We start from the raw sequence: 23,652 nt of genomic DNA on the forward strand, positions 1-23,652 counted from the left end.
CCTGAATCCAAACCCTGGTTCTGAAACACCTCAATCTCTGAGAAACTTCAGGGACACCCCTGTCCCCATACCCTCCAACCCAGAAACCTCAGGGGCACAGAGATACCACCCCCATACACTCGATCACAGAAACACCTGGGCCAGTGAGAATAGACCCATGGACTACTGCCCTTTATCCATCATATTAGCCCCTGGGGCAGGGACCACTCCTCCCCCCCCCCCCGATACTGCCCCTCCATCTCAGAAGCCCCTGGGGCAATGAAATGAGACCCTCCTCTTCCCTGGATACTGCCCCCAATCCTTTCCATAAGCCCCTGGGGTAGCAAGAGTAGACCCCTGGGATATTGCTCCATCTCATAAGTCCCAGGGGGAAGGATATGGGCCTTCAAGATACTAGCCCCCTCCTTCCCAGAAACCCCTGGATTCCAACTCTAAATCAAGACAGAGTTTGTCTTTAGCCCTCATCCCCCAGGCTCCAGTGGAAAATCCTCCATTTAAGAAATACTTTCTCTAAAATAGCCTGCATCTAAACTAAACTGGGGTGTTACCTCTGAAACAATCATGCCTGAAGGTGCTCTTCTCTTCCTTCCTTTTTAAATGGTCTCCCTCAGAAAGTGTGACTGGTATATAACTGGTATAACTGGTAGCATCAGAGGTACAAGAGAAATAGCACAAAAGTGGGAGATTTGGGGTCTGCTTCTGGAGTAGAAGGAAATGTACTCAGGATATAAGTGATCTGAGGAGATTTCATCATTTTGATAGACTCAAATCTCCCCCACCATGGAGACCATTATAAAATACATTTAGCTCATCTAATAGTGCAGAGCTCATATCACCTGCTGATCTCATAGTGCTTTATAAAAGTTGTGGCATTAGCCCCAGCTTATAGATGGGGAAACTGAGTTACAGAGTCGTGAGTGACCCACGATCTCACTGAGTGACAGTGTCAGAACCAGAATTCCTGATTCCCACACTCTTGCCTTAACCATAGTGCATCCTTCTCTTTAATTTCTTATGGGATTCCCATCAATTTTTTAAGTGTCATGCTCAGTCTACTCATTGGTTGCTTAATTCCACTGTATAGCGTGCAGACGAGCGCCCTCTGCTGGTGAATAGCACCATCTGAGCAGCTCCCATTGTACATTGCACACATTAGGCTCTTTCTTGAAGAAGAGGCCAAGGGAATGTAGGGTACTTGTCTCATTGGAGTAAAGCAAGCAACTCCGTTTCATATGCCATTTAGGGGCATGCTGCCCCGTACTGGAGTTCCCTGGAAGCTACCGTCTGAGAAGTTTGATAAATCAAATTCCTGGGGATGAAATGTGCTCTTGGTGACCAAAACCAAGTGTCATACAGAGCCTTTTCCTCAGGGCTGAGATCAGGTTTATCCTTATTAAATGCGCCTAACTGCTGAGCAAATTCCAAAGCAAGTTATGATGTCACAAGCATAACTTTTCTCATTTATCTATTTTAATTGAAAAAGGGGGTTACTCAAATCTATCCCTTAGCACATGTACAGTGATTAAACAGCAATAGGCAAGCTAGCTCAGGCACAGGAGGGAGGGAAGAATGACACAGGGATTAGTAAGAAATGAGATAAAGTCAGTAGGATCTATGGGGTTAGAAGTGAGGTGGTCTCTTAGACAGGGGGACTGGTGCAGACAAAGAGACAGTTGGGCTGGGAGGTGTCAGCATGTCATACATGGCTTTTACACCTGAAACCTGTTAACTGGCCACCCAGTCAGAGAGATGGTCTCTGAGCCAGAACCCAAATCTTGTAGAGCTTTATGGGTCAAAATTGCCAGCTGGAATTATACCCAGAAATGAATCAGAAACCAGGGCAGATCACACAGAGCACGGGAATCATGTGTCCCCTGCAGGAAACCTCACTAAGCCAGCTGCATGCTGTACCAGCTGAAGTTTCCATGTGGTCTTCAGGCAGAGCTCATTGTAGTATTTCAAAGGAGAGGTGTCAAAGGGCTGCACCTCTGTGAGGAAATTAACATGTGTGAGATGTGAAAAAAAAACCCCAAAACAGCTGCTTATAGGTCTCCGGCTTCAGGGCTGTTTAATTGCAATGTAGACATTCATTCAGACTTTGGCGGCTGCTCAAAGCATTTGGCCACAGTTGCAATAGCTCCTGTGATTGCTTATTCCCAGACTTGCCCCTACCTTGTTCCAGTCCTGCTCCTGTTTTGGACTTAGCCCTGCTCCTGCCTTGCTTAGCTCCAGGGAACACGGCTCTGACCCTTGGCTCTGATTCCTGATTTCTGCCTTTAGCTCTGACCCTTGGCTATGGCATCTGGCTTCTGATTCCCATTCTGACCCTGGGCTCCTATTCCTGCCTACTAGCTCCTGCTCTAGCCACTAGGCCTGCCTCCTGCTCCAGCCGCTTCTTAAAATTTCTCTTGGGTGCCCTCATTTTCTCATATTAGTTGGTTTCCATTTGACAGCTTCATGGGAGAGTCTGTATGTTGGCATCCAGAGTACATACCCCATGTACATCGAACACTCCCTTCTTATTCTAGTGGAAACAAGCTGCTGTTCGGTGACTCTCAGACCTTTCTAACCAATGCCCAAAATCTTTCATAGACACTTGTTTTTGAAGGCAGCTAGTTTTCTGTCTAACATTTTGGTAGATCCCCAAGTCTCACAGTTGTATGTTAGTGCTGATATCATAGGCTCTGTCCTTATGAGTTGCCGGGGGTGCTTGACCCCCCGCTCTGCCTCAGGCGCCCCCCCACTCCTCCCCTTCCTCCACGTTCCCACCCTGCTCTGCCTCTTCCCACCCTGCCCTGTTCACCCCTTTCCCCAAGTGCACCCTGCCCTCGCGCCTCCTCTCCTCCCCCAGTGCCTCCTGAATGCCACTGAACAGCTGATCGTGGTGGGCGGGAGGCGCTGGGAGGGAGGGGGAAGAGCTGATTGGTAGGGCCTGCCGGCGGTTGGGAAGTTGATGGTGGGGGGGACTGCTGGTGAGTGCTGAGCACCCACTATTTTTTTTCCATACGTGCTCCAGCCCCGGAGCACCCATGGAGTTGACGGCTATGGCTGATATTATGTTTGAATTAAAAATCCTGTTTTGTTGTAGTGCTGTATGTCTTTGATTTCCACGTGTTGCTGAGTTTAGTAAATGTGGTGGATGCTTTTCCTATCCTCGATGTCACTTCCTGCTCAAGGTCTCCAGCTGCCCAGGTAGCTGAACTGTTCTACTCTCTTCCTATTTTTGCTTTCTCATGTGATGTTACTGCTTGATGTCTGGGCATCAAGCATGTTTGTTTTAGCAGAACTAATTCTGACACCTGATTCGCCAGCTATTTTTGCTAGGTTGTTTGTCTTTGCCTGTAACTTTTTTGGGGGCATCACACAGTAGCACAATATGATCAGCAAAGTGTAAGTCACCTAGGCATTTGGTATCTACCCATGCTATACCATGTTTGTGTTGCTAATACACAGCTTCATTATCCAGTCTATGGAAATGCCAAACAACAGCAGAGATAAAATGCAGCCCTGTTTCCCACCTGTGTCCACATTGAACCACTCTGTTCAGATAAGTATAGGGAAGAATAAGAATGAGAATAAGAAAGTAGACAAAGCCAAGAAAAGCAACACAAGGAACGATAAACAGAGATATATTGAAGACCTAACAGCTGAAGCTGAAGCTGCCGCGAAGACAGAAAATCACAGAACCATTTACCAAATGAAATGTGTGGACATTTCAAAACAGGAAGTGGATCAATGAAAAGCAAAGATGGAAAATGTTTACAATGGAGGTAGACCAGAAAAACAGATGGGCAGAGCATTTCAAAGACGTTGTCAACAGACTCAGACCCACTTCAGCACCAGATTTTGATGGAACATGAACTTGATCAACTTTACGTGAACATTGGTCCAATAGAGATGTCAGAAGTACAGGCTGTAGTAGAGAGACAGAGCCTACCTAGAACAGTGGGCCTGGTGCAAGACCTGAGGCCTGAACTACAGTCAGCAAAGCCAGGTCATGCTATGAGTCAAAGTCAGGCCCTGTCATAAAGCAGACACTTACTTACAAGTTCACTGTCTGGTACATGAACTTGGCAAAGGTATGGCAAGCATTGCTAAAACTAGGGTTACCATACGTCTGGTTTTTCCCGGACATGTCCTGCTTTTCGGCAATCAAACCCCCGTCCGGGGGGAATTGCCGAAAAGCCAAACATGTCCGGGAAAATGCCGGCCGGGCACTTCCCCTCCCGCGGCTGCTCTGCTCCGCTCCTCCCCTCTCAGACTTTAAGAGCCGAGCTGCCCGAGCCAGCGCTACCGGCTTCGGGCAGCCCCCCCTGCCTCCAGACCCCGAGCCGCCGGCCAGGCACTTCTCCTCCCCGGCTCCAGCTGCTCTGCTCCGGCGGCTCGGGGTCCGGAGGCAAGGGGGGCTGCCCGAAGCCGGTAGCGCTGGCTCGGGCAGCTCGGCTTTTAAAGTCTGAGAGGGGAGGAGCGGAGCAGCTCAGCTGGAGCCCGGGAAGGGAAGTGCCTGGCCGGCGGCTCGGGGTCCGGAGGCGGGGGGGCTGCCCGAAGCCGGTAGCGCTCGGGCAGCTCGGCTCTGTTTAAGAGCCGGGCTGCCCGAGCGCTACTGGCTTCAGGCAGCCCCCGTGCCTCCGGACCCTGCGCCGCCGGAGCCCAGGAGGGGAAGTGCCCGGCTGGGGGCGCAGGGTCCGGAGGCATAGGGGTTGCCCAAAGCCCGAGCGCTACCGGCTTCACGGTTTGCCGGGCAGCCTCCAGACCTGCGCCCCCGGCTGGGCGCTTCCCCTCCCGGGCTCCAGCTGTGCTGGGGAAGCGCCGGCCGGGGGCGCAGGGTCTGGGGGCTGCCCGGCAAACCGTGAAGCCGGTAGCGCTGGGTCAGCCCTTTCCCCATGGCTGGGAGTGGGAGGGAGGAGGGGGCGGAGTTAGGGCGGGGAAGGGGCGGAGTTGGGGCAGAGCTAGGGGTGGGGAAATGGGCGGGGCCGGGGCCCGTGGAGGGTCCTCTTTTTTTATTTATTAGATATGGTAACCCTACTAAAACAGAGATAGTCCTAAGTACTAGGTACTGGATATTCACGTAAACACATTCTTGGGAAATGGTACAGGAACACACTGACCTGGAGTAAGACAAGGATGGGAGGACAGGATAATGAATAGAGATGTTTTGTTCAAACCAACAGGTATGAGGTGTAGGATTGGTAACTAACCACATCAGAAGTGTAATATGTAACTTATTTGTATCAATGTGTAAAAGAGAAGTAAAAGGAGGGGCATCTTTGTGCAGCCTAGGGGGCAGCAGAAAGTCCCACTGCTGATTGAGCTGGTCCATTGTGGCGGGCATACATGTGTTAGTGTACCGGTAGTTTCTATGGGCCACTGGGATCTTGCTTCGTCAACAGTAAACCTGGCCGGGCGCCTTCGCCACTGAACCAAGCCTGTGGTCTTTCTGGCTAGTACAAGTGAGGTCTGCTGAATCAGGTATCTGCACAAGGCTGAGACAGCATACAGACAGGACACACACACGCCAACTGACAACACTGGTGACCCCAACTGCTGATTTGGTAAGTGGTGAGCTCTCCGCTGTAGGGGTCGCGAGCTAACATGGCAGAGAACTCCGAGGTAGGGAACACCCCTAATCCCCTCCCTAGATACCCTCACAGAGTTTGATAAGGTTTGGACATACTGTGTAATGAAAAAAGCAGTCCATATGAGTTTTAAAAACAAAGTGGGGAAGAAACAAGGACTGGAATCTGTAAGGCTAGGGCAGAGACTGTAGCCCTGAAAAATAATAATAAGAGTAAGACATGTACAATATTGCAAACTATGACCAGGGCTGTTAAATGGTTAAGACAACACACCACAAAATTGGTGGGACAAGTACCAGAAACAAAAAGTTAAAAGAAACAAGAAAAGCAATAGAGCCCTGGAAAGTTCCCGCTCTCCTAGCAGGGCAGCAAGCAGTCCAGGGACATGATACATTACAGCAAGCACGGGAACAGAATAGAAAATTGGAAACAGCTGTAGAGAATCTGCAAAAAAGAGAAGTGCCACTCCCTCTTATAAATCTTGTTGGGCAACAATGGGCTTCTATATAGTTCTATACTTATATAGTTCCTGAAGGCTGGGGACAGAAATGGAAAAAGGTAGCCCTAGCAAAATAAAAAAATGGAACTCATAGGATGACTGGAATGGATGGTGCAATGGGAACATGTGGTATGACCCAGACCAAAAGCCACCAAGCAGTCCATGGGCACACTGCAATCATCACTATATGATGATAGCCAGGTTCCGGTAAAACCTAACCCAAGACCTAGATTGGTGCCTGTCAGAACAGGAGAAGTAAGTGCACAGGAGGGAGAAGTAGCACACAATATTTTCACTGGATTGGTGAATCAGATGAAGGAAACAATGGAACAGTTCACAGAGCACATTAGGAGACAGGAGCTGCGCCCTGTCCCGGCTGGGGAGTGGGTAAAAAGAATTTCAAAGTGGAAAACCGAGAGTGAGCAGGTTAAGACCCAAAATTGATGCATTAATGCATGGAGTTGCCCAGAAACAGTTAACTGCAGCAGAAAAGGGCAATCCTGCAATCTATTTGGCAAGCAGACAAAAGCAACAGACACTGGTGGAAAAATTCAGATTTTGCAAGAGCAGGTAACAACCCCCACGCTCCTCTCAGAACTAGGATAAAAAACAGGGATATGGGTTCCCAACTGTTTTAATCCATGGAGACCCACTCTTCACTCAGAACTAATAATATAACCTTCATTCTCAAATATTTTTATATACCTGTTAAGTTTTCCTTATACATATAAAATGATGGGGTCTAAATTAGCTGTTACCACTCAAGGAAGAGATCTTGGAGTCATTGTGAATAGTTTTCCAAAAACATCCACTCAATGTGCAGTGGTAGTCAAAAAAACTAACAGAATGTTGGGAATCATTAAGAAAGGAATAGATAATAAGACAGAAAATATCATATTGCCTCTATATATATCTGTGGTATGCCTACATCTTGAATACTGTGTGCAGATCTGGTCACCCCATCTCAAAAAAGATATATTGGAATTGGAAAAGGTTCAGAGAAATGATTAGGGGTATGGAACAGCTTCCATATGAGGAGAGATTAGTAAGACTTGTATTTTTCAGCTTGGAAAAGAGATGACTAAGGGGGCATATGATAGAGGTCTATAAAATCATGCCTGGTGTGGAGAAAGTAAATAAGGAAGTGTTATTTACTCCTTCTCTTAACATAAGAACTGGGTCACCCAATGAAATTAATAGGCAGCAGGTTTAAAACAAACAAAAGGAAGTATTTCTTCAAACAAAACAAAGTCAACCTGTGGAACTCCTTGCCAGAGGATGTTGTGAATGCCAAGACTATAACAGAATTTAAAAAAAATCCACTAAAACTAGATAAGTTCACAGAGGATAGGTCCATCAATGGCTATTAGCCAGGATGGGCAGGGATGGTGTCCCTAGCCTTGATTTGCCAGAAGCTGGAATGGGAGACAGGGGATTAATCACTTGATGATTACCTGTTCTGTTCATTCCCTCTGAAGCACGTGGCATTGGCCATTGTCAGAAGACAGGATACTGGGCTAGATGGACCTTTGGACTGACCCAGTATGACCATTCTTATGTTCTTATATCCTCTCTCAGTTTAAATTTGCCACTGCTGCCAGTACTTTAAGATAACTTGATAGAGATAATTAAGCTCTCTTTGCTCAGGTCTCCCTTCCTTCCTAGGTTGCTTTTTCCCTCCCCATCTCACTGCCTCTGCTTAAAAAATTAATTGCGATTAATTGCACGATTAATCGCGCTGTTAAACAATAACAGAATACCCTTTAAATATTTTGGATGTTTTTTACATTTTCAAATATATTGATTTCAATTACAATACAGAATACAAAGTGTACAGTGCTCACTTTATATGTATTTATTATTACAAACATTTGCACTATGAAAAAGAAACTTCAATTCACTTCATACAAGTACTATAGTGCAATCTCTTTATCATGAATGCTGAACTTACAAATGTAGAGTTATGTAAAAAAGAATAACTGCACTTAACAATAAAACAATGTAAAACTTTAGAGCCTAAAAGTCCACTCAGTCCTACTTCTTGTTCAGCCAATCACTCAGACAAACAAGCTTTCAGTGTTGGGGGAGGACAAGGGAGGGAGGAAGTAAGCAATGTCTTGTGCAGGAGGAGGGCCTGGGAGGACAGGGGGTGACAATGGGGAGGAGCAAGCAATAACTTGTACAGGAGGCAGGTGAGGAAGGTGTCTTGCTGCTTCCGGAAGGGTGGTTTCTGGTACTGGGCTCGCCAGGCTCGCCTCCTTTTACTGAGCTAGGTGGGCCCCCCTCAGCTGAGTAAGCCCTTGTTTGCAAGGGAAGGTGGATTTTACCTCAGGGACTCATCATACTGCAGCAGAGGAGAGGCTGGTGCAGGGAGGCTGAGCTCAACAGGCCCATGTTCTCTATGGGGTACCCCTGGAGCGAGCGGCTGGCTAGGGGCAAGAGGACACAACGCAGAGGAGTTGGTCCCGGGAGTGAGGGGCTGGCCAGGAACAATAGGGCCCAGGCTGGCTAGAATGCCGATACGTCTGATTTTGGCCAGGGCAGTCCCCTTTTTCAGTCCTGTCCCGGCTGTCCCTACTTCTTCGCCAAAACTGGGCATTTGTCCTGGCTGCAAGGCAGAGCAGAGAGAGGCGGCTGAACCCCGGGGATCAGCTGAAGACAGCACTGCCCGCCAGCAGGAAAGTGGAGAAATTTGTTGCTAGTGGGCAGTGCTGGCTTCACAGCTGACCCCCGGGTGGCACAGAGCTGGACCGGGGGGTGGGGATCAGCCGCAGCCGGGGGAGGCACAAAGGTCGGGGGGAAAGGGGTGAGCCCCAGCCCTAGGCAGCATGGGGAAGAGGGTAGGGGTCAGCCCCAGCCTCGGGCAGCACAGGGCTCGGAGGGGGAGACACCACTGTGGGCACTGCGGAGCTTGGCGGGGGGCAGCCCCAGCTGCGGGCACCACGGGGTGGGGGTCAGCAGGAGCCATGGGGAGGGCGGCTCGGGCGAGCCCTGCAAAGTGGGGGAGAGAGAGGGCGCTGGCTCCAGCTAGCCCCTGGCCATCCTGTTTTTAATTTTAAAACGCCAGGATGAGAACCAGGTTATTTTCTCTATCCTCGTCTCTTCCCGCCCTCTGGTGGTAGCTTGTGTTACTGAGCCTCTCCGGAGCAGCTCATGCTGCCCTCCCGCCCAGAGAGTCTGTGATTAACGTGTGTTAAAAAAAATAATGCCTTAATTGTGCTGTGTGTTAATCGCAGGGGTTAACCGCAGATAATTGACATCCCTAATGCAGTGGTGATATTAACAAAATGTCAATTTCTTGTTTGGGTTTTTATGGACTTGTCTGCACCTTTAAATATAGTTATTAGAATGTTATAGCAAAAATGTCAAAAACTATAACTATATAACTATGCCTGGTTATGTTGCAAAATACAATTTATTAAACAGAAATTGTCAAATAATAAGGAAAAATGGGAAAGGTGAAAGGAAAACACATCACCCTGCTCTGTGGTACGGGGACATCACAACCAGCTTGTCTGGGAGATAAGGAAAGTTCAGTCTGTTCCTCACACCTCCCAGACTTCCTTCCCAGGCCCTGGCTGCCCTATGGTGATACCGCGGGTCAGACACCTGCTCTGGCGGTGGCCACACGCCCTCAAGCTATAGGGAACAGGACCTCAGCGTCAGCCCCCCCTCCCCCCCCGTCGGGGTCACGATCTCCCTCCAAGTCTGGCCTGCAAGGCCTCCTGTCTGGCGATGGCTCCCTGCGCTGGGCTCTCTGCCCAGGGTCCCCCTCGCTCCCCCCCAGCAGCTCACCGCACCCGGCTCCGGTGTCACTTGGGGCACAGCAGGCGTCCGCTCCCCAGCTCTGGGCCTGCAGCTCCCCCCCCGCTGTAACCACTCAGCTGGGGCTCAGGTCGGCCTGGCTGAGCAGGGCTGGGCTGCTCCAGCGCCTGCTCCCCAGCTGGTTCTGGCTGCTGCTGCCCGGTTCCAGCCCAGCTCTGCCTTCGGGCTCCTGCTTCTCCCGCCCCCGGTTCTGGCTGCTGCTCCCAGTGTAAGGGGACTGTTGCCCCCTTACTAACATTCAGTGGGGGTGTCTAGCTCCCAGCACTAAAAGGGGAAGGGGTCGACAGTCCCCAGGAACAATGGAGAGAGGCCAATGCTCCAGATCAGCCTGATTGACAGGGCGGGCAGGCTAATCAGAGAGTCAGGAGGCCAGGGGGGTCCCGTCCTTCGTGTGAACTGGAATTGCCTGGGGCAGACAGAGTGGGGCCGAGCTAAGGAGAGAGCAGGGGCCCGAGCTAAGCTGCTGGAAGCAGAGCTGCAGCCCCAAAGCCAGAGCACAGCCCAGAGAGAGCAGACCTGCCCTGGGAGCAGAGCTGCAGCAACCAGAGCCAGAGCACCGCCCAGAGAGAGCAGACCTGCCCTGGGGGCAGAGCTGCAGCAACCAGAGCCAGAGAGGCCGGAGAAGCAGCCCAGGGAGCTGAAGGCAGAGCAGCAGCAGCAGCAGCAGCCGTGCTGAGGCCGAGTGGAGCTGGAGCTGGGGCTGGGGCTGGAGCCGTCCAGAGCTGGGTGCGGTGAGCAGCTGGGGAGAGGAGGGGACCCTGGGCAGAGGCTCTGCAGGCCAGACTTGGGGGGGGGATCGTAACCCCGACTGGGCAGGGGCAATGCTGGGAAAAAGGGTCCTGCCACCTAGAGCCTGAGAGCGTGTGGCCACTGCCAGAGCAAGTGTCCAACCCATAGCGTCTCTGCAGCACAGAGACCTGAGAAGGAGCCTGGGACCTACAAGGAACAGACTGTGAACTGCCCTGACGTTCCAGAGACACTGTTTGTGATGTTCCCTGCCACAGAGCGGGGTGATGTGTTTTCCTTTAACCTTTCCCATTTTTCCTTATTCTTTTTTAAAATTAATTGTTAATTAAACAACTTGTATTTGCTTTACATTGTATGAAATGATCAGTGGGTCAGGGAGGTGCCCAGTGCAGAGAGAGTATCCCGGAGTGGGGACACCCTAGCCCCTGTCCTGGGTGACCACAGCAGGGTTGGGGGTCGAGCCCCCCAGGAATCCTGGGCCCAGCCTTGTCGGGGTTACGAGGACTCTGCCAGACAGGAGAGTGGAAGGGGAGTCCTCAAGGGCAGGGAGGCCTCTGGGTAAAGGAAGTGGGAGCGAGGACTCAGATCCTTTCGCTAGCCCACTTCACTGGGGTAGTGCAGAAGCCAGGAAAGTTCCCCACAATAGCAGGACCATTCCCCCGCTTATACCAGCTCACACCGAGGATAGGGCCCTGGGCTCCTGATCCCCTCATTGGCCTACCTGCCCTATCAATCCGGCTGCTCTGGAGCACTGGCTTCTCTCCATTGGCCCTGGGGACTGTCAGTCTCAGGAACATGATTTCTCATTGGCCCTTCTCCTTTGTTTTGGTACTGGGAGAAGGCCAATCAAAAAACCCCACTGAGTTTCAGTAAGGGGCCAACAGTCCCCTTATATTCCCACTTGCTAAAATTTTGCCAGAGCCAGAATGTTCACACCAGCACATCCAAGTCCCATATTAGGGCTGTCAAGTGATTAAAAAAATTAGTCGCGATTAATCGCACAGTTAAACAATAACAGAATACCATTTATTTAAATATTTTGGATGTTTTCTACATTTTCAAATATATTGATTTCAATTACAACACAGAATACAAAGTGTACAGTTCTCACTTGATATTTATTTTTGATTACAAGTATTTTGACTGTAAACAAACAAAACAAATAGTATTTTTCAATTAACCTAATACAAGTACTGTAGTGCAATCTCTTTATCATGAAAGTTGAACTTACAAATGTAGAATTATGTAAAAAAAAACCCTGCATTCAAAAATAAAAAAATGTAAAATTTTAGAGCTTGCAAGTCCACTCAGTTCTACTTCTTGATCAGCCAATCACTCAGACAAACAAGTTTGTTTACATTTGCAGGAGATAATGCTGCCTGCTTCTTATTTACAATGTCACCTGAAAGTGAGAACAGACGTACACATGGCACTGTTGTAGCCGGCATTGCAAGATATTTACATGCCAGACGCGCTAAAGATTCATATGTCCCTTCATGCTTCAACCACCATGCTAAAGGATATGCATCCATGCTGATGACGGTTTCTGCTCGATAACAATCCAAAGCAGTGCGGACTGACGCATGTTCATTTCCATTATCTGAGTCAGCTACCACCAGCAGAGAATTGATTTTCTTTTTTGATGGTTCGGGTTCTGTAGTTTCTGCATCGGAGAGTTGCTCTTTTAAGACTTCCGAAAGCATGCTCCACACCTCATTCCTCTCAGATTTTGGAAGGCACTTGAGATTCTTAAACCTTGGGTCGAGTGCTGTAGCTATCTTTAGAAATTTCACATTGGTACTGTGGAAGAAAATTAGGCTGGCCCTGATGGTCTAGGCTTTTGCTTGCTTGGTTTAGGCCCGCCTTGCCGCTAACAGGTCCAAAGCCTGAGCAAAGCTAAAAATCGTGCTCCCTGGCTGCGGCAGTCAAAGGAGAAAGGAGGCTAAGACACACGGGGTGGGGGGGTGGGGAGGGGGAGGTGAGGAGGTGTCAGAGGAAAGGCGTTGGAAAGCCCCTGAAACAAGAATAATTTGCAATATGTGCCTACTGCTTTTAAAATACAATAACTGCTTGTGTGAAGCAATAGAGTAACCTATAAGTGTGAAGCAATTATCTAAAATAAATGTAACTCGTGCCTTCCCCTGCACCACTTGTGTAAATACCCCCCCATTGTAATTGTACCCCACGGAAGGCAGTTGTGTAATTGCACCCCGTAAAAGGCAAGTTGCGACAGAGTGCTAAAAAGCACAAAGAAGACTTTAACTCAATTACTCCCATACAAGGCGAGGTTGCAAAAGAGAGCTGGAAAGTTCCAAAAAGACCCTAACTCTTGACCTGTGTTGAAGCCTAATATGATCACTATTGCTTAAGTATGTGTAATTTGTTTGTGGTTTCAAGGTTTAAAAGTTACTGTATGCTTTGCTTCGGGGGAGCAGTTCCGATAAATTTTTCCACAACAGTACCTTCTTTGCGTTTTGTCAGATCTGCAGCGAAAGTGTTCTTAAAATGAACAACATGTGCTCGGTCATTATCAGAGACTGCTATAACATGAAATATATGGCAGAGCAGGGGACAAACAATTTTCCCCCAAGGAATTCAGTCACAAATATAATTCATGAATTATTTTTTTAACAAGTGTTATCAGCATGAAAGCATGTCCTCCAGAATGGTGGCCAAAGCATGAAGGGGCATACAAATGTTTAGCATATCTGGCACGTAAATACCTTGCAATGCCAGCTACAAAAGTGCCATGCAAATGCCTGTTCTCACTTTCTGGTGACATTGTAAATAAGAAGAGGGCAGAACTATCTCCTGTAAATGTAAACAAACTTGTTTGTCTTAGCGCTTGGCTGAACAAGAAGTAGGACTGAGTGGACTTGTAGGCTCTGAAGTTTTACATTGTTTTGTTTTTGAGTGCAGTTATATAACAACAAAAAATCTACATTTGTAAGTTGCACTTTAACGACAAAGAGATTGCACTATAGTATTTGTATGAGGTGAATTGAAAAATAATATTTCTTTTGTTTATCCTTTATACAGTGCAAATATTTGTAATAAAAAATAATATACACTTTGATTTCAATTACAACACAAAATACAATGTATATGAAAATGTAGAAAAACATCCAAAATATTTAATAAATTTCAATAGGTATTCAATTGTTTAACAGTGCGATTAAAACTGCGATTAATGTTTTTGAGTTAATCACATGAGTTAACTGCAATTAATCAACAGCCTTAATATATATATATTATATTATTTAATATATATATTTTCTATTCCCCTATCCCCAAGTAACACCAGGCCAATTTGAGGGATCTGGCCACTTTTATCAGGGTTTGGGTTTGCCCCTTGGTACTCAGTTTCTGGGACTAGAACCATACCCGACTTGGTTTCAGTCTCCTCAGGGCATGCCGGTCTATGCCTTCTATGGGCCCTGATCGGACTAAAAGTCCAACGTTTTATCTGGTCCCTATGTACTACTCAGGACCGCCTCATTCAGGCTGGATAGTGTAAACTGGCAGTTCGGGATTGTTGTGAGTGACCACAATGTGAGGATTTTACTCCCACTTGTCCTGTATTTTATTACGTCCTTGGTGTCTTTGGTTATGAACGAGTACACAGTCATCAGGTCTGATGAGAGCCCCACTGGACTTGCGATTATAAGTCCTTTTCCTACTTTGGGCTGTGTATTTAGTTGTACTGAGAGCAACTTCACAGGCTGTCTTCAGCCTGTCATAGTGACCTTTGACCCAGTCATCCAAATTGAAAAGACGTTCTGATGCTTCTCTTGCAACGCCCTTAAGTTAGCCACCTGTGCAGGAATCTGCCCTTGGAGCACCGCTTGAACTGGAACTGGCAGTTTCCCATCACATCTTTCTCAAGAAGAGATAACTTGTTCTCCCTTCTCCCTCCTTGTCACCTGCAGCTCATCTCCACTCTCGTCAAATGTCACCTTCACCTGAGGAACCACCTGCTCAGGCCGATTTATCTCTGCAACTCTGGGTTGAGGATGCAACGCCACAGCCTTTGCACTTGAATTTAGAAAACACTCCCTGGATGGCCTTAGTCAATACTTTGGCTGGCTGGAGCCCATTAGGTAGGCTTGCCCCAGATGTAGGCTCTACAAGCACTCAATATCCATATTTCCTGGTACCCAGCAGCGTTCATCAAGGATCTTCCTGCTCCAGGGAGGAATAACTGCCTTCTGTCTTCCAGCCATTTTGACATTTTGGGATTATGGATTGAAGAATATTCCACAGTGTGTGTCCATGCAGGCTGTCAAATGCCTTTTGGAAATCAATGAACCTGATGAGGAGGGTGTTACCATGCCTAAGTGGGTCACAGCTGAGAATGCCAGAATCAGGACAGACTGTATGATATGGGTATCAGAGGGGTAGCCGTGTTAGTCTGTATCCACAAAAACAACGAGGAGTCCAGTGGCACCTTAAAGACCTACAGACTTACTTGGGCATAAGCTTTTGTGGGTAAAAAAACCCACTTCTTCAGATGCACGATGTATGATATGGGGCAGATACACCCCAAATTGGTGGTTTATTCTATCATTTGGCACTGACCTGGTGAAATCGAGGCCATTTATCTATGCCAAAGGTCACAAGCTTATTGTTGTCAGATGCTACTGGTGTGGTGCTTTGCTTTCTCCTGTGTTGATATCACTCGGCTGCGTGCATGTGGTCGCAGAGAACCCCCAATGACCACAGACTCTAGTAAGGTACGAAGGCACCTCGGCCAGGTTTATTGCGACCTTGGACACAATTGCAGTTCCCTGTAGGTTTCTTAGCCTAATTCCGGGCATACTACGAGAAAGTGCCTCTTGGCAATGGACTCAGCTCAGTCAATGGCGGGACTTTCCACTGCCCCCTCGGCTGGACAAAGACACCCACTCAGGGATGCATTCTTATACACAGATACAAACAAGTTATACATCACTCCTGACGTATTGAGGTGCAACCCCTCTACGCAGCAAGGTACAACCCCTCTACGTAGTAAGGTGCCGCCTCTCACCTTGTACATGTTGGTTCGATCAAAACAACTCTATCCACCATTTTACCCTTTTGCCCCTGTCATTGCGATGGGTCGGCCTGTTCCATGTTATCTGTGGAATGTTCCAGCATAGTGTGTTCTGTACTTTAACTTTGCTAGGTGAATATATATTTATGCAACATCAGCCCTTTTCCTGCCAGCTTCTGTGAGCAGGGCCTGCCTCTGGCTCACAGCTTAACTTTGCTTTGTTAGCAAAGTCTTGACCATTACTTTAGTTTAGGCCTCATACCGGGCCTCTGATACCAAGGTTTATATCTCAGGGCCTCCTCTTACTACACCTATAACTATACTTGACTGTACTTATACTAGCTTGCTTAAAGTACTGTCTTTCAGGATACAGGCCTGTAGGTTCCTTGCATTACAGCTGAAAATAATGAAGGCAAGCCAGCCCTATAAGCTACATGTTGAAATTATTTTGCTTAGCTTTAACATTTTGCAACATAATCAGGCATAGTTATATAGTTATAGTTTTTGACATTTTTGCTATAACATTCTAATAATTGTATTTAAAGGTGCAGACACGTCTATACAAACCCAAACAAGAAATTGACATTTGTTAATATCACCATTGCATTAGGGCTGTCAATTAACTGCGGTTAACGAGTGCAATTAACACACAGCACAATTAACGCGTTAATTTTTTTAACACATGTTAATCACAGACTCTCTGGGCGGGAGGGCAGCATGAGCTGCTCCGGAGAGGCGCCGCCCATGGCTCAAAGCAAATGGGGCCAGGCTGTCACTCAGGAAGGCTGGCGGCTTGGCCTGGTGCTTGGCGGGGGGAGGACAACGGTGTGTTGCGGGGAGCTGGTGGTGGTGGCTCGGCCCAGTATGGCTGGGGCAGGCGGGCTGGGGGTCCTCTGGTCATGGGGGCCCCTCAGGGCTTCTCCTTTTATGGCTGTGTGTGTTTTTTCGGGGTTCTGGTGTGCAGGGGCGGACGCACCTTGGGCGGAAGGGGTGGGGCTAGTCGGCTAGCCTCCCCAAAGCCCATGCTTTGAACTATATGTAATGATCAGTGGGTCAGGGAAGCATCTGGTGTGAAGAGATTACTCTGGAGTGGGGACACCCTTGACCCTGTCGTAAGTGACCATGACAAGACTGGGGGTCAAGCCCCCCCAGGAATACTGGGCCCAGCCTCATTGGGGTTACGAGGACTCTGCCACACAGGAGAGTGGAAGGGGAGTCCTTGAAGTCATGCAGGCCTTTGGGTAAGGGGAGGTGGAGCAAGGACTCAGATCCTTTCGCTAGTCCATTTCAGCGGGGTAGTGTATAAGCCAGGAAAGTTTCTTACTGCGGGAGCACTCCCCCGCTTACACATGTACATCAGTCTCCCTCTCTCTCTCTCTCTCTCTCTCTGAGGCCTCTGAACTTAATTGGAAGTGTTCCATTTGGGAAGATCTTGAGCGCTGCAATGCAGCCTAGGAGACGACACCTCCCATGATGCCTGGGGGGGAGAGACGGAGAGAGAGAGCGCCTTCCACTTTCAGGGAATGCAAAGAGAGCATGCGATGGGCTCCATTTTGGAGAGGAGCTGAGATTGCTTGATGGCGCTCTGTGCAAACCAGACGCTTCCATTAGAAAGCCAGAAGCTGCTGCTGAGAGCCTGCTGGGGCTTCCATGAAGCAAGGAGCCTCAGAGGCTGTTGTGGGCTTCCTTGGAGCCCAGGCAGAGACTCACTGTTGTTGTGCCCAGAGCTGGCTTAGGTGGGGCCTGTAGTGAAGGCAGTGTGAGTAACCACCACCCTCGTTTGGGAATAGGGTGACCAGATGTCCCAATTTTATGGAGACAGTCCCAATATTTGGGGCTTTGTTTTATATAGGCTCCTATTACCCCCCACACCCGTCCCGATGTTTCATACTTGCTGTCTGGTCACTCTATTTGGGAAGGTGCTTGCAAGGGGTGGGGATAGCAAAGAGACTTCAAGGGGTTGTCCTGAGAAGAGGTGGAGTGGTGTTGTCATCTAACAGAACCCAGAGTTGCTGACGTCTGGTTAAAACAACTCTTCTTCAGAGGAGTTGTGCAGCTTGGAATGATGCCAGATTAGAATGACTCTGCCTCTTGTTGCCTTGGCTGGTCAGATTTAGTGGAGCAACAGAGTGCTGTCCTCAGCTTCATGACCTTCAAGTGCACCCACGCCAGCATTTACAACTCTGAAATCCAGAGGTCCGGGGTGGGGTAAATGGTGGCAGTGTAAATGCAAGTTAGATACCTTTCATTTACTGCTGTAAAGTATTTGTTAATTGATTTATCGAACTGCCCCCTGCTGATTTAAATTAGTTGTGACATTTAATCGCAGTCTGTTATAGCATGTTTCCTTAAAACGTTAAGTAAAGCTGTGTTAACTCTAATCTAAGTGCATATTGGGTGTATATTGTTTATAATTGGTATTTCTGAGTTAGACCCAATGCACAGATTAGCTCAGGTTTATTCCTGGAGGCTCCCAAGGTACGTCATTGTGTGTACAGGGCCCAGCCAGGTGGAGGCACAGCCAATTTTAGTCTCCTTTACAAGTAAAAGGACTGCAGCGGAGGGGTAGGTAGAGGATTCCTCCTATCCAACATCACCATTGAGATACTTCTTTACTGTCAACAGCATCAGGTGCTCGGGCATACAGGCAAGTGTTGCCAGCTGCTGACTAACCCAGGGAGGAAAGTGGGGGGAGGGAGGAAGAAGGAGTGAAGGAGGTCTACACAAGGAATGCAGTTTATATCTGGTCTACTTTTGCTTCTACTTCTGCCAATGGGAGTGCAGTTGGGGTGGGGTCGGCTAGCCCCAGTGGCCAATGGCAGGACAGGAATTAGATTTGAAGTGCTGCAGGGTTGGGTGGAGGCACAGGCCCAGGGCCCAGGCAGTGTTTGGTGAAGGCAGGGGAGGAATAGAGCCGAGGCAGGATGCTCTCTAAAATTAACTAGAAACTGTTGGTCAGCATGCTGGGTTCTCTAATCTCTAATGTTTCTGTTATCAGGAATAGAAACGAAAGGGAGAAACACACACCAGTAAAACAGGACACAGCCTGGGAGGCTGTAGTGAAAGCCATGGCCACTGGCTGGAACAGAGGTAAAGATGCAGAGAGAGAGAATGTGTGTGTGTGTTTGTGTAAATATATATATACATACAGTGCAAGTGTGCATTTATATGTGTTAAAATCTATATGACTTTATCAGCATATGTATGTGCATCTGTATGGCTGTTATTAATCTATGTATATAGTAGATATCTCAAGTCTGTTTATCTTTGAGAGTTTATTTATACCCCAACTATATTTTTAGTTACTTTATCTCTATTAAAAGGTTAGTAAGTGACAATAAAAAGATTTTCTTGCTTAAATCCCAAAAGAGTGCTTCTTACAAAAACAAAAGGTGAGAGAATACAGCAGAGCTGAGGCAGTCTAGGTTACAAATTACAAGAGATACATGTACAATGTTATAGAAAAGATATATATATTTTTAAATTAGTACATCCCATTGGACCCATCTTCCCTCAAACAGCTCAGATTTTTGTGTGTGTCTATATCTGTGTGTCTGTCTGTATGGGCTTATCTGTATTAGAAAACTTGTACCAGTCTAATTAAGTAGTTACACTGGTGCAATCTTTATAGGTATGTGCATGTGTTCTTTCTAGGCCTGATCCAAAGTCCATTGAGGTCAAGGGGAGTCTTTTCACTGATTTCAATGGGTTTTGGATCAGGCCGTCGGTGAGTATGTGTCTGTGCATGTCTGGACATGTTTTGACTATGCCTGTGTGTGGGCTCCCAGATTGAGTTGAAAATGGTAGAATCATGAAAATGGCAGACAAGAAAGTACTGATGAAGGAATTTTAAAGATACAGATTCTTTGTTACAACTAACTCCTAATGCTGAGGAGGAAATGAGTAGTTTAAAAGTGTCCCGTGCAGTTTGCTCTCAGTGTTCACATGGCATGTCAATCCTGTTTTGTCTCATTGAGATTCTCAATACAAATAACAAGGAATGGTTATTCTGTTCCAAAACAGAACCAACCTGAGCATGTCACCTGAGAAATCTCCATTTTTAAAACACTATTAATTTTATTTTCAAATTTATTACTGGCAGCATCCACATTTTAAAATAAAAGTTTAAAAAAAGAAGAAAGGAAAAAACAGATATTTGGGCATCGTTGGTATCTTACAGTTATAAATGACATTTTGAGGGCCTGAGTCCCGTTGATTTCAATGAACTTTGGACCATGTCCTAGATATTATTAATGTTATTTTATTATTTATTAATAATGATGATTTTTCACTATTCCATAGTAAGTAATGAGCAATCTCCCTCCCTCACTCATGATTAAATTAGTGGCCATATTGAGGGCCAGAATGATCCCTTATCCACCTCCACTATCCTCAGGATACTGCACATGAGCAGGGAGTTGCTTTCCTCAGGAGTACTGATTAGAAATTGTCCATTGAGAACAATTGAGGGCCACATGGTCCCAGGGTCTTTTCCTGTCTTCCCCTGTGTTTCTCTCTGTGCACCAGGTGACTCTATTCTCTTTCCCACAGATCATGTATCCAGAGGCATCACACAGGGGTGAGAATGAAAGCTCCATACCCACATCCTCCATATGATTTACAGAGAAAGTGGGAGCTGGGAAGATTCAGATCTCACTCCCCTCTCATCCGTGTGATACTGGATTTAACTCTCCATCTCTTTCTTTTCTCCCATCACTATCTCTGAATCTCCCTCTATCCTTCTGTGAGTTCCCTTTCCATTTATCTGTGCCTCCTTCCCCTCCCTCTCATTTTTAACTTTCTGTGACTGGCAAGCTCTTAACAATAAAGCTGCAGTCAGTGACTCTTTGGAATCTCTCTCATGTTTCAGGGGGAAGATACTCCAGGAGACATTTATAGACAGTTATGACCCAAGTGTCCTTCGAAGGGTGCAATACATGCTCTATGAAATCAAGTGGAGCAATAGCAAAAGGCCCTGGCAGAGCTGTTGCCATAGCACTCGGATGGAGCATGCTGAAATCCACTTCATAGAAGATGTCTTTCAGGAGCAAAGGTCTGATCCTTCTGCCCACTGCTCCATCACCTGGTACATGTCCTGGAGTCCCTGTGGGTATTGCTGCAAGCAAATCAGGGATTTCCTGAAGGACCAGCCTAATGTGAATCTAGTTATTTATGTAGCACGGATCTACTGGCACAAAAGGGAAATCAATCGTCAGGGTCTACGGAGCCTGATGAACATTGGAGTGTCCATCCGAGTCATGGACCTCCCAGGTAATGACTCATGGAGTTATGGGGACTACATGGGATAGAGATGGGACATGAGGCATTTTTCTTCTAGGTCTCTGGTTCCAATTCAGCCCTGGTCAGTGGCCATGGATGGCTCCACAGAAGCTGTAGAATGGATTATGGAATCTTATCACTTCTAGGTCAGTGGTTCCAGTCTGGCCCCAAGTCTTGGGGGATAGTGCAGTGGGATTCAGAGCTTTTCCCCTTTAGGTCTCTGGTTTCAAACCTTTCCCTGAGTGCCAGTGACCAAAAGCCAGTAGCTGGCAGCCATTTTTTGACCTATTTGAAATGTGCTGGTGTTTGCAGTCCAGTTCCTAGCAGTACAGATAAAAATCACTAAAATCTCCATCCCTGCTGGCAGTTGTTGATCCCCTTGTCTCAGCAGAGAGGCTGAGGCATGAATGAGCCATGAAGAGCATACTTTTTACTGCTAGAGGCGCAAACTCGGAGCTGAGGCACACTGTTGAGCCATGTGCATGGGTGAAGCTGGTATGGCACTGCCTCTGTCTCTAGTGGTCTATTCAGGGAATAAACAGAGAACAGCAGCCTCCTTCCCGGCGCAGTCCATCTGCCATCTTTCAATTTCATTTGAGAACATAGTATTATATTGGGAGGTGTAGCAGGGTGACGACTCACTGGCACGGTGCCTCCTGCTGGTCGTCCTGGAAATTAGCTCTCCAGCTCTGGAGCACCCTCTGCTGGCCAATGTCCCGCTTGCCTCAGGCCCCCACCCCGTGTCCCTCCTGGACCCCAGTACCCCTTACCTCAGGGTTTTGCCTTCTGCAGTACCCCCACGTTTGGGTCTCCCCTCCAACCCTCTATCCCCACCTTGCCTCAGTGGCTACTGCCAGTCATCATCTAGCCCCCACACACTAGGGCAGATTGCAATCTGTGAACCATTCATCATGGGCAAGGGGGGTTTGGACCTGCTGCCTTTGCCTACCCCTGGGCTGCCCCTCTGCAACCCCAGTACCTGCTTTAGGCCTTCAACAAGGCCTGCAGCCTGGGGAATTGCTAGGCTAGAGCTAAGAGCTCCCCTGGCATTCCCCCAGCCCTGCTCTACCTCAGGTACCTTGCTCAACTCCCAGGCAGCCAAATCCTTCTCTTTCCACTGCTAGAGAGAGACTCTTTCTTAGCCTTTGGCTCACAGCCCTTTATAGGGCCAGCTGTGGCCTGATTGGGGCATAGCCCCAGCTGTGGCTGCTTCCCCAATCAGCCTCCCTTATTGGCTTCCCGGAGCAGCCCTTTCCCAGGGCTGTTTTAACCCCTTTGGGGCTGGAGCGGGGTAACCACCCCGCTACAGGATGTCTTTGCAGCTTTTTTCTAATCTACCCCCAGAGTAAAATCAGCTCACCCACTGATAGTGTGCTGCTGCTGCTAATCATGAACAAATAGATGATATTTTACTCTCCCCTCAATACATAAATGACTTGTCCCAGGTGAATAAGTGAGTGACATTTTGCAAGGTTGGTTTAATTAGACCTTCCCTGGACAGAAAGATGGAAAAGGCCAGGATAACATGAGGCCCAAGTGCTGTAGTGTCCTCAGCTGGTCCTGCCTAAGGGTGACCTAGCAGAAGCATTCTGCATGGCTCAAATTAGTCTCGCTCCCCTGAGATTGACTGACCTTTGTCTATACTGAGTCCACTGATACCTCCTTCAGCACATGACTGATTTGCTCCATTTTCCCAGCTTATAGCTACTGTTGGAGAACATTTGTCAATGATGAGGACAAGGATGAAGATGATTATTGGCCCAGGCACTTTGCTCCATGGATAATGCTATATTCTCTTGAACTCCAGTCCATCCTTCAGGTCAGTAGAACTTTAGGGAGGGGGAAAGTGCATCCAGAAATGATCCACAGTCACATGCAGAACCCATTTTCTGAACTGGACATTTCCTTGGCCTCCTTTGAAATCTCCCTGGTTCTGTGAGAGTTTTTCCTACAGCTGAGTTATAACACATGGTGATTCCCAGATGAGCTCATGGGGATGCTAAAAGGACAGGAAAAGGTTCTTCACATCTTTTGTGGCATTTAAACACCTCTGTGGTTTGCTTTATTGCAAAGCAGTATAAATGTAAAAAGGGTCCTGTCCTTTTAAGAGACAAACACAACAGGGTTTTCCTCAGCCAACGTATAAAGAAAAGGTCTAGAACGGGGTGGCCAACCTGAGCCTGAGAAGGAGCCAGAATTCACGAATGTACATTGCCAAAGAGCCACAATAATGTCAGCAGCCGCCCATCAGCTGCCCAGTTCCTCCCGCCTACCCCCACCAATCAGTGCCTACTCCCCCCTCCCACTGCAACCAGCTGTTTCACTGCACAGGAGGCTATGGGGGGAGGGGAGAGGAGCCAGGGCATGGCAGGCTTTGGGGAAGGGGTGGAGTGGGGGCAGGGCTTGGGGCAGAGCAGGGGGTTGAGCAGTGAGCACCCCCCGGCACATTGGAAAGTTAGCATCTATAGCTCCAGCCCCGGAATCAGTGCCTAGATAAGGAGCCGCATATTAACCTCTGAAGAGCCGCATGCGGCTCCGGAGCCACAGGTTGGCCATCCCTGGTCTAGAGCATGGCTAGGCAAGTTCCAGAGAGGGAAATCCCCCAGTTCTTCTCTCAGATCCCATCCTCGACCTAGAGACCTTTCTTCCTGACCCTCCCTTGCAGACTCGACTTCCAACTCTACACAGCACAT

General features: G+C 47.9%; 1 protein-coding gene across 6 annotated transcripts in view; it reads left to right on the plus strand.

Annotated features, from left to right (window-relative positions):
* The first annotated feature begins 5,390 nt into the window (after nucleotides 1-5,390).
* The window catches only part of LOC101938253 (C->U-editing enzyme APOBEC-1-like), a 41,109-nt gene continuing 22,847 nt past the window's right edge, over nucleotides 5,391-23,652 (plus strand). Inside the window, exons 1-5 of one of the 6 annotated variants that reach the window (XM_065571609.1) lie at nucleotides 5,391-5,552; nucleotides 18,678-18,769; nucleotides 20,231-20,258; nucleotides 20,550-20,950; nucleotides 22,657-22,778. In XM_065571609.1, coding sequence (XP_065427681.1) covers nucleotides 18,748-18,769; nucleotides 20,231-20,258; nucleotides 20,550-20,950; nucleotides 22,657-22,778 — 573 coding nt within the window. In that variant the 5' untranslated portion in view covers nucleotides 5,391-5,552; nucleotides 18,678-18,747. Of the gene's footprint in view, nucleotides 5,553-10,325; nucleotides 10,632-14,581; nucleotides 14,748-18,513; nucleotides 18,770-20,230; nucleotides 20,259-20,549; nucleotides 20,951-22,656; nucleotides 22,779-23,652 lie in introns of those variants that run through there. The other 5 variants (XM_065571616.1, XM_065571602.1, XM_065571618.1 and 2 more) reach the window with 5 other exon arrangements.

This window comes from Chrysemys picta, chromosome 1, assembly GCF_011386835.1.
Source record: "Chrysemys picta bellii isolate R12L10 chromosome 1, ASM1138683v2, whole genome shotgun sequence".
NCBI lineage: Eukaryota > Metazoa > Chordata > Testudines > Emydidae > Chrysemys > Chrysemys picta.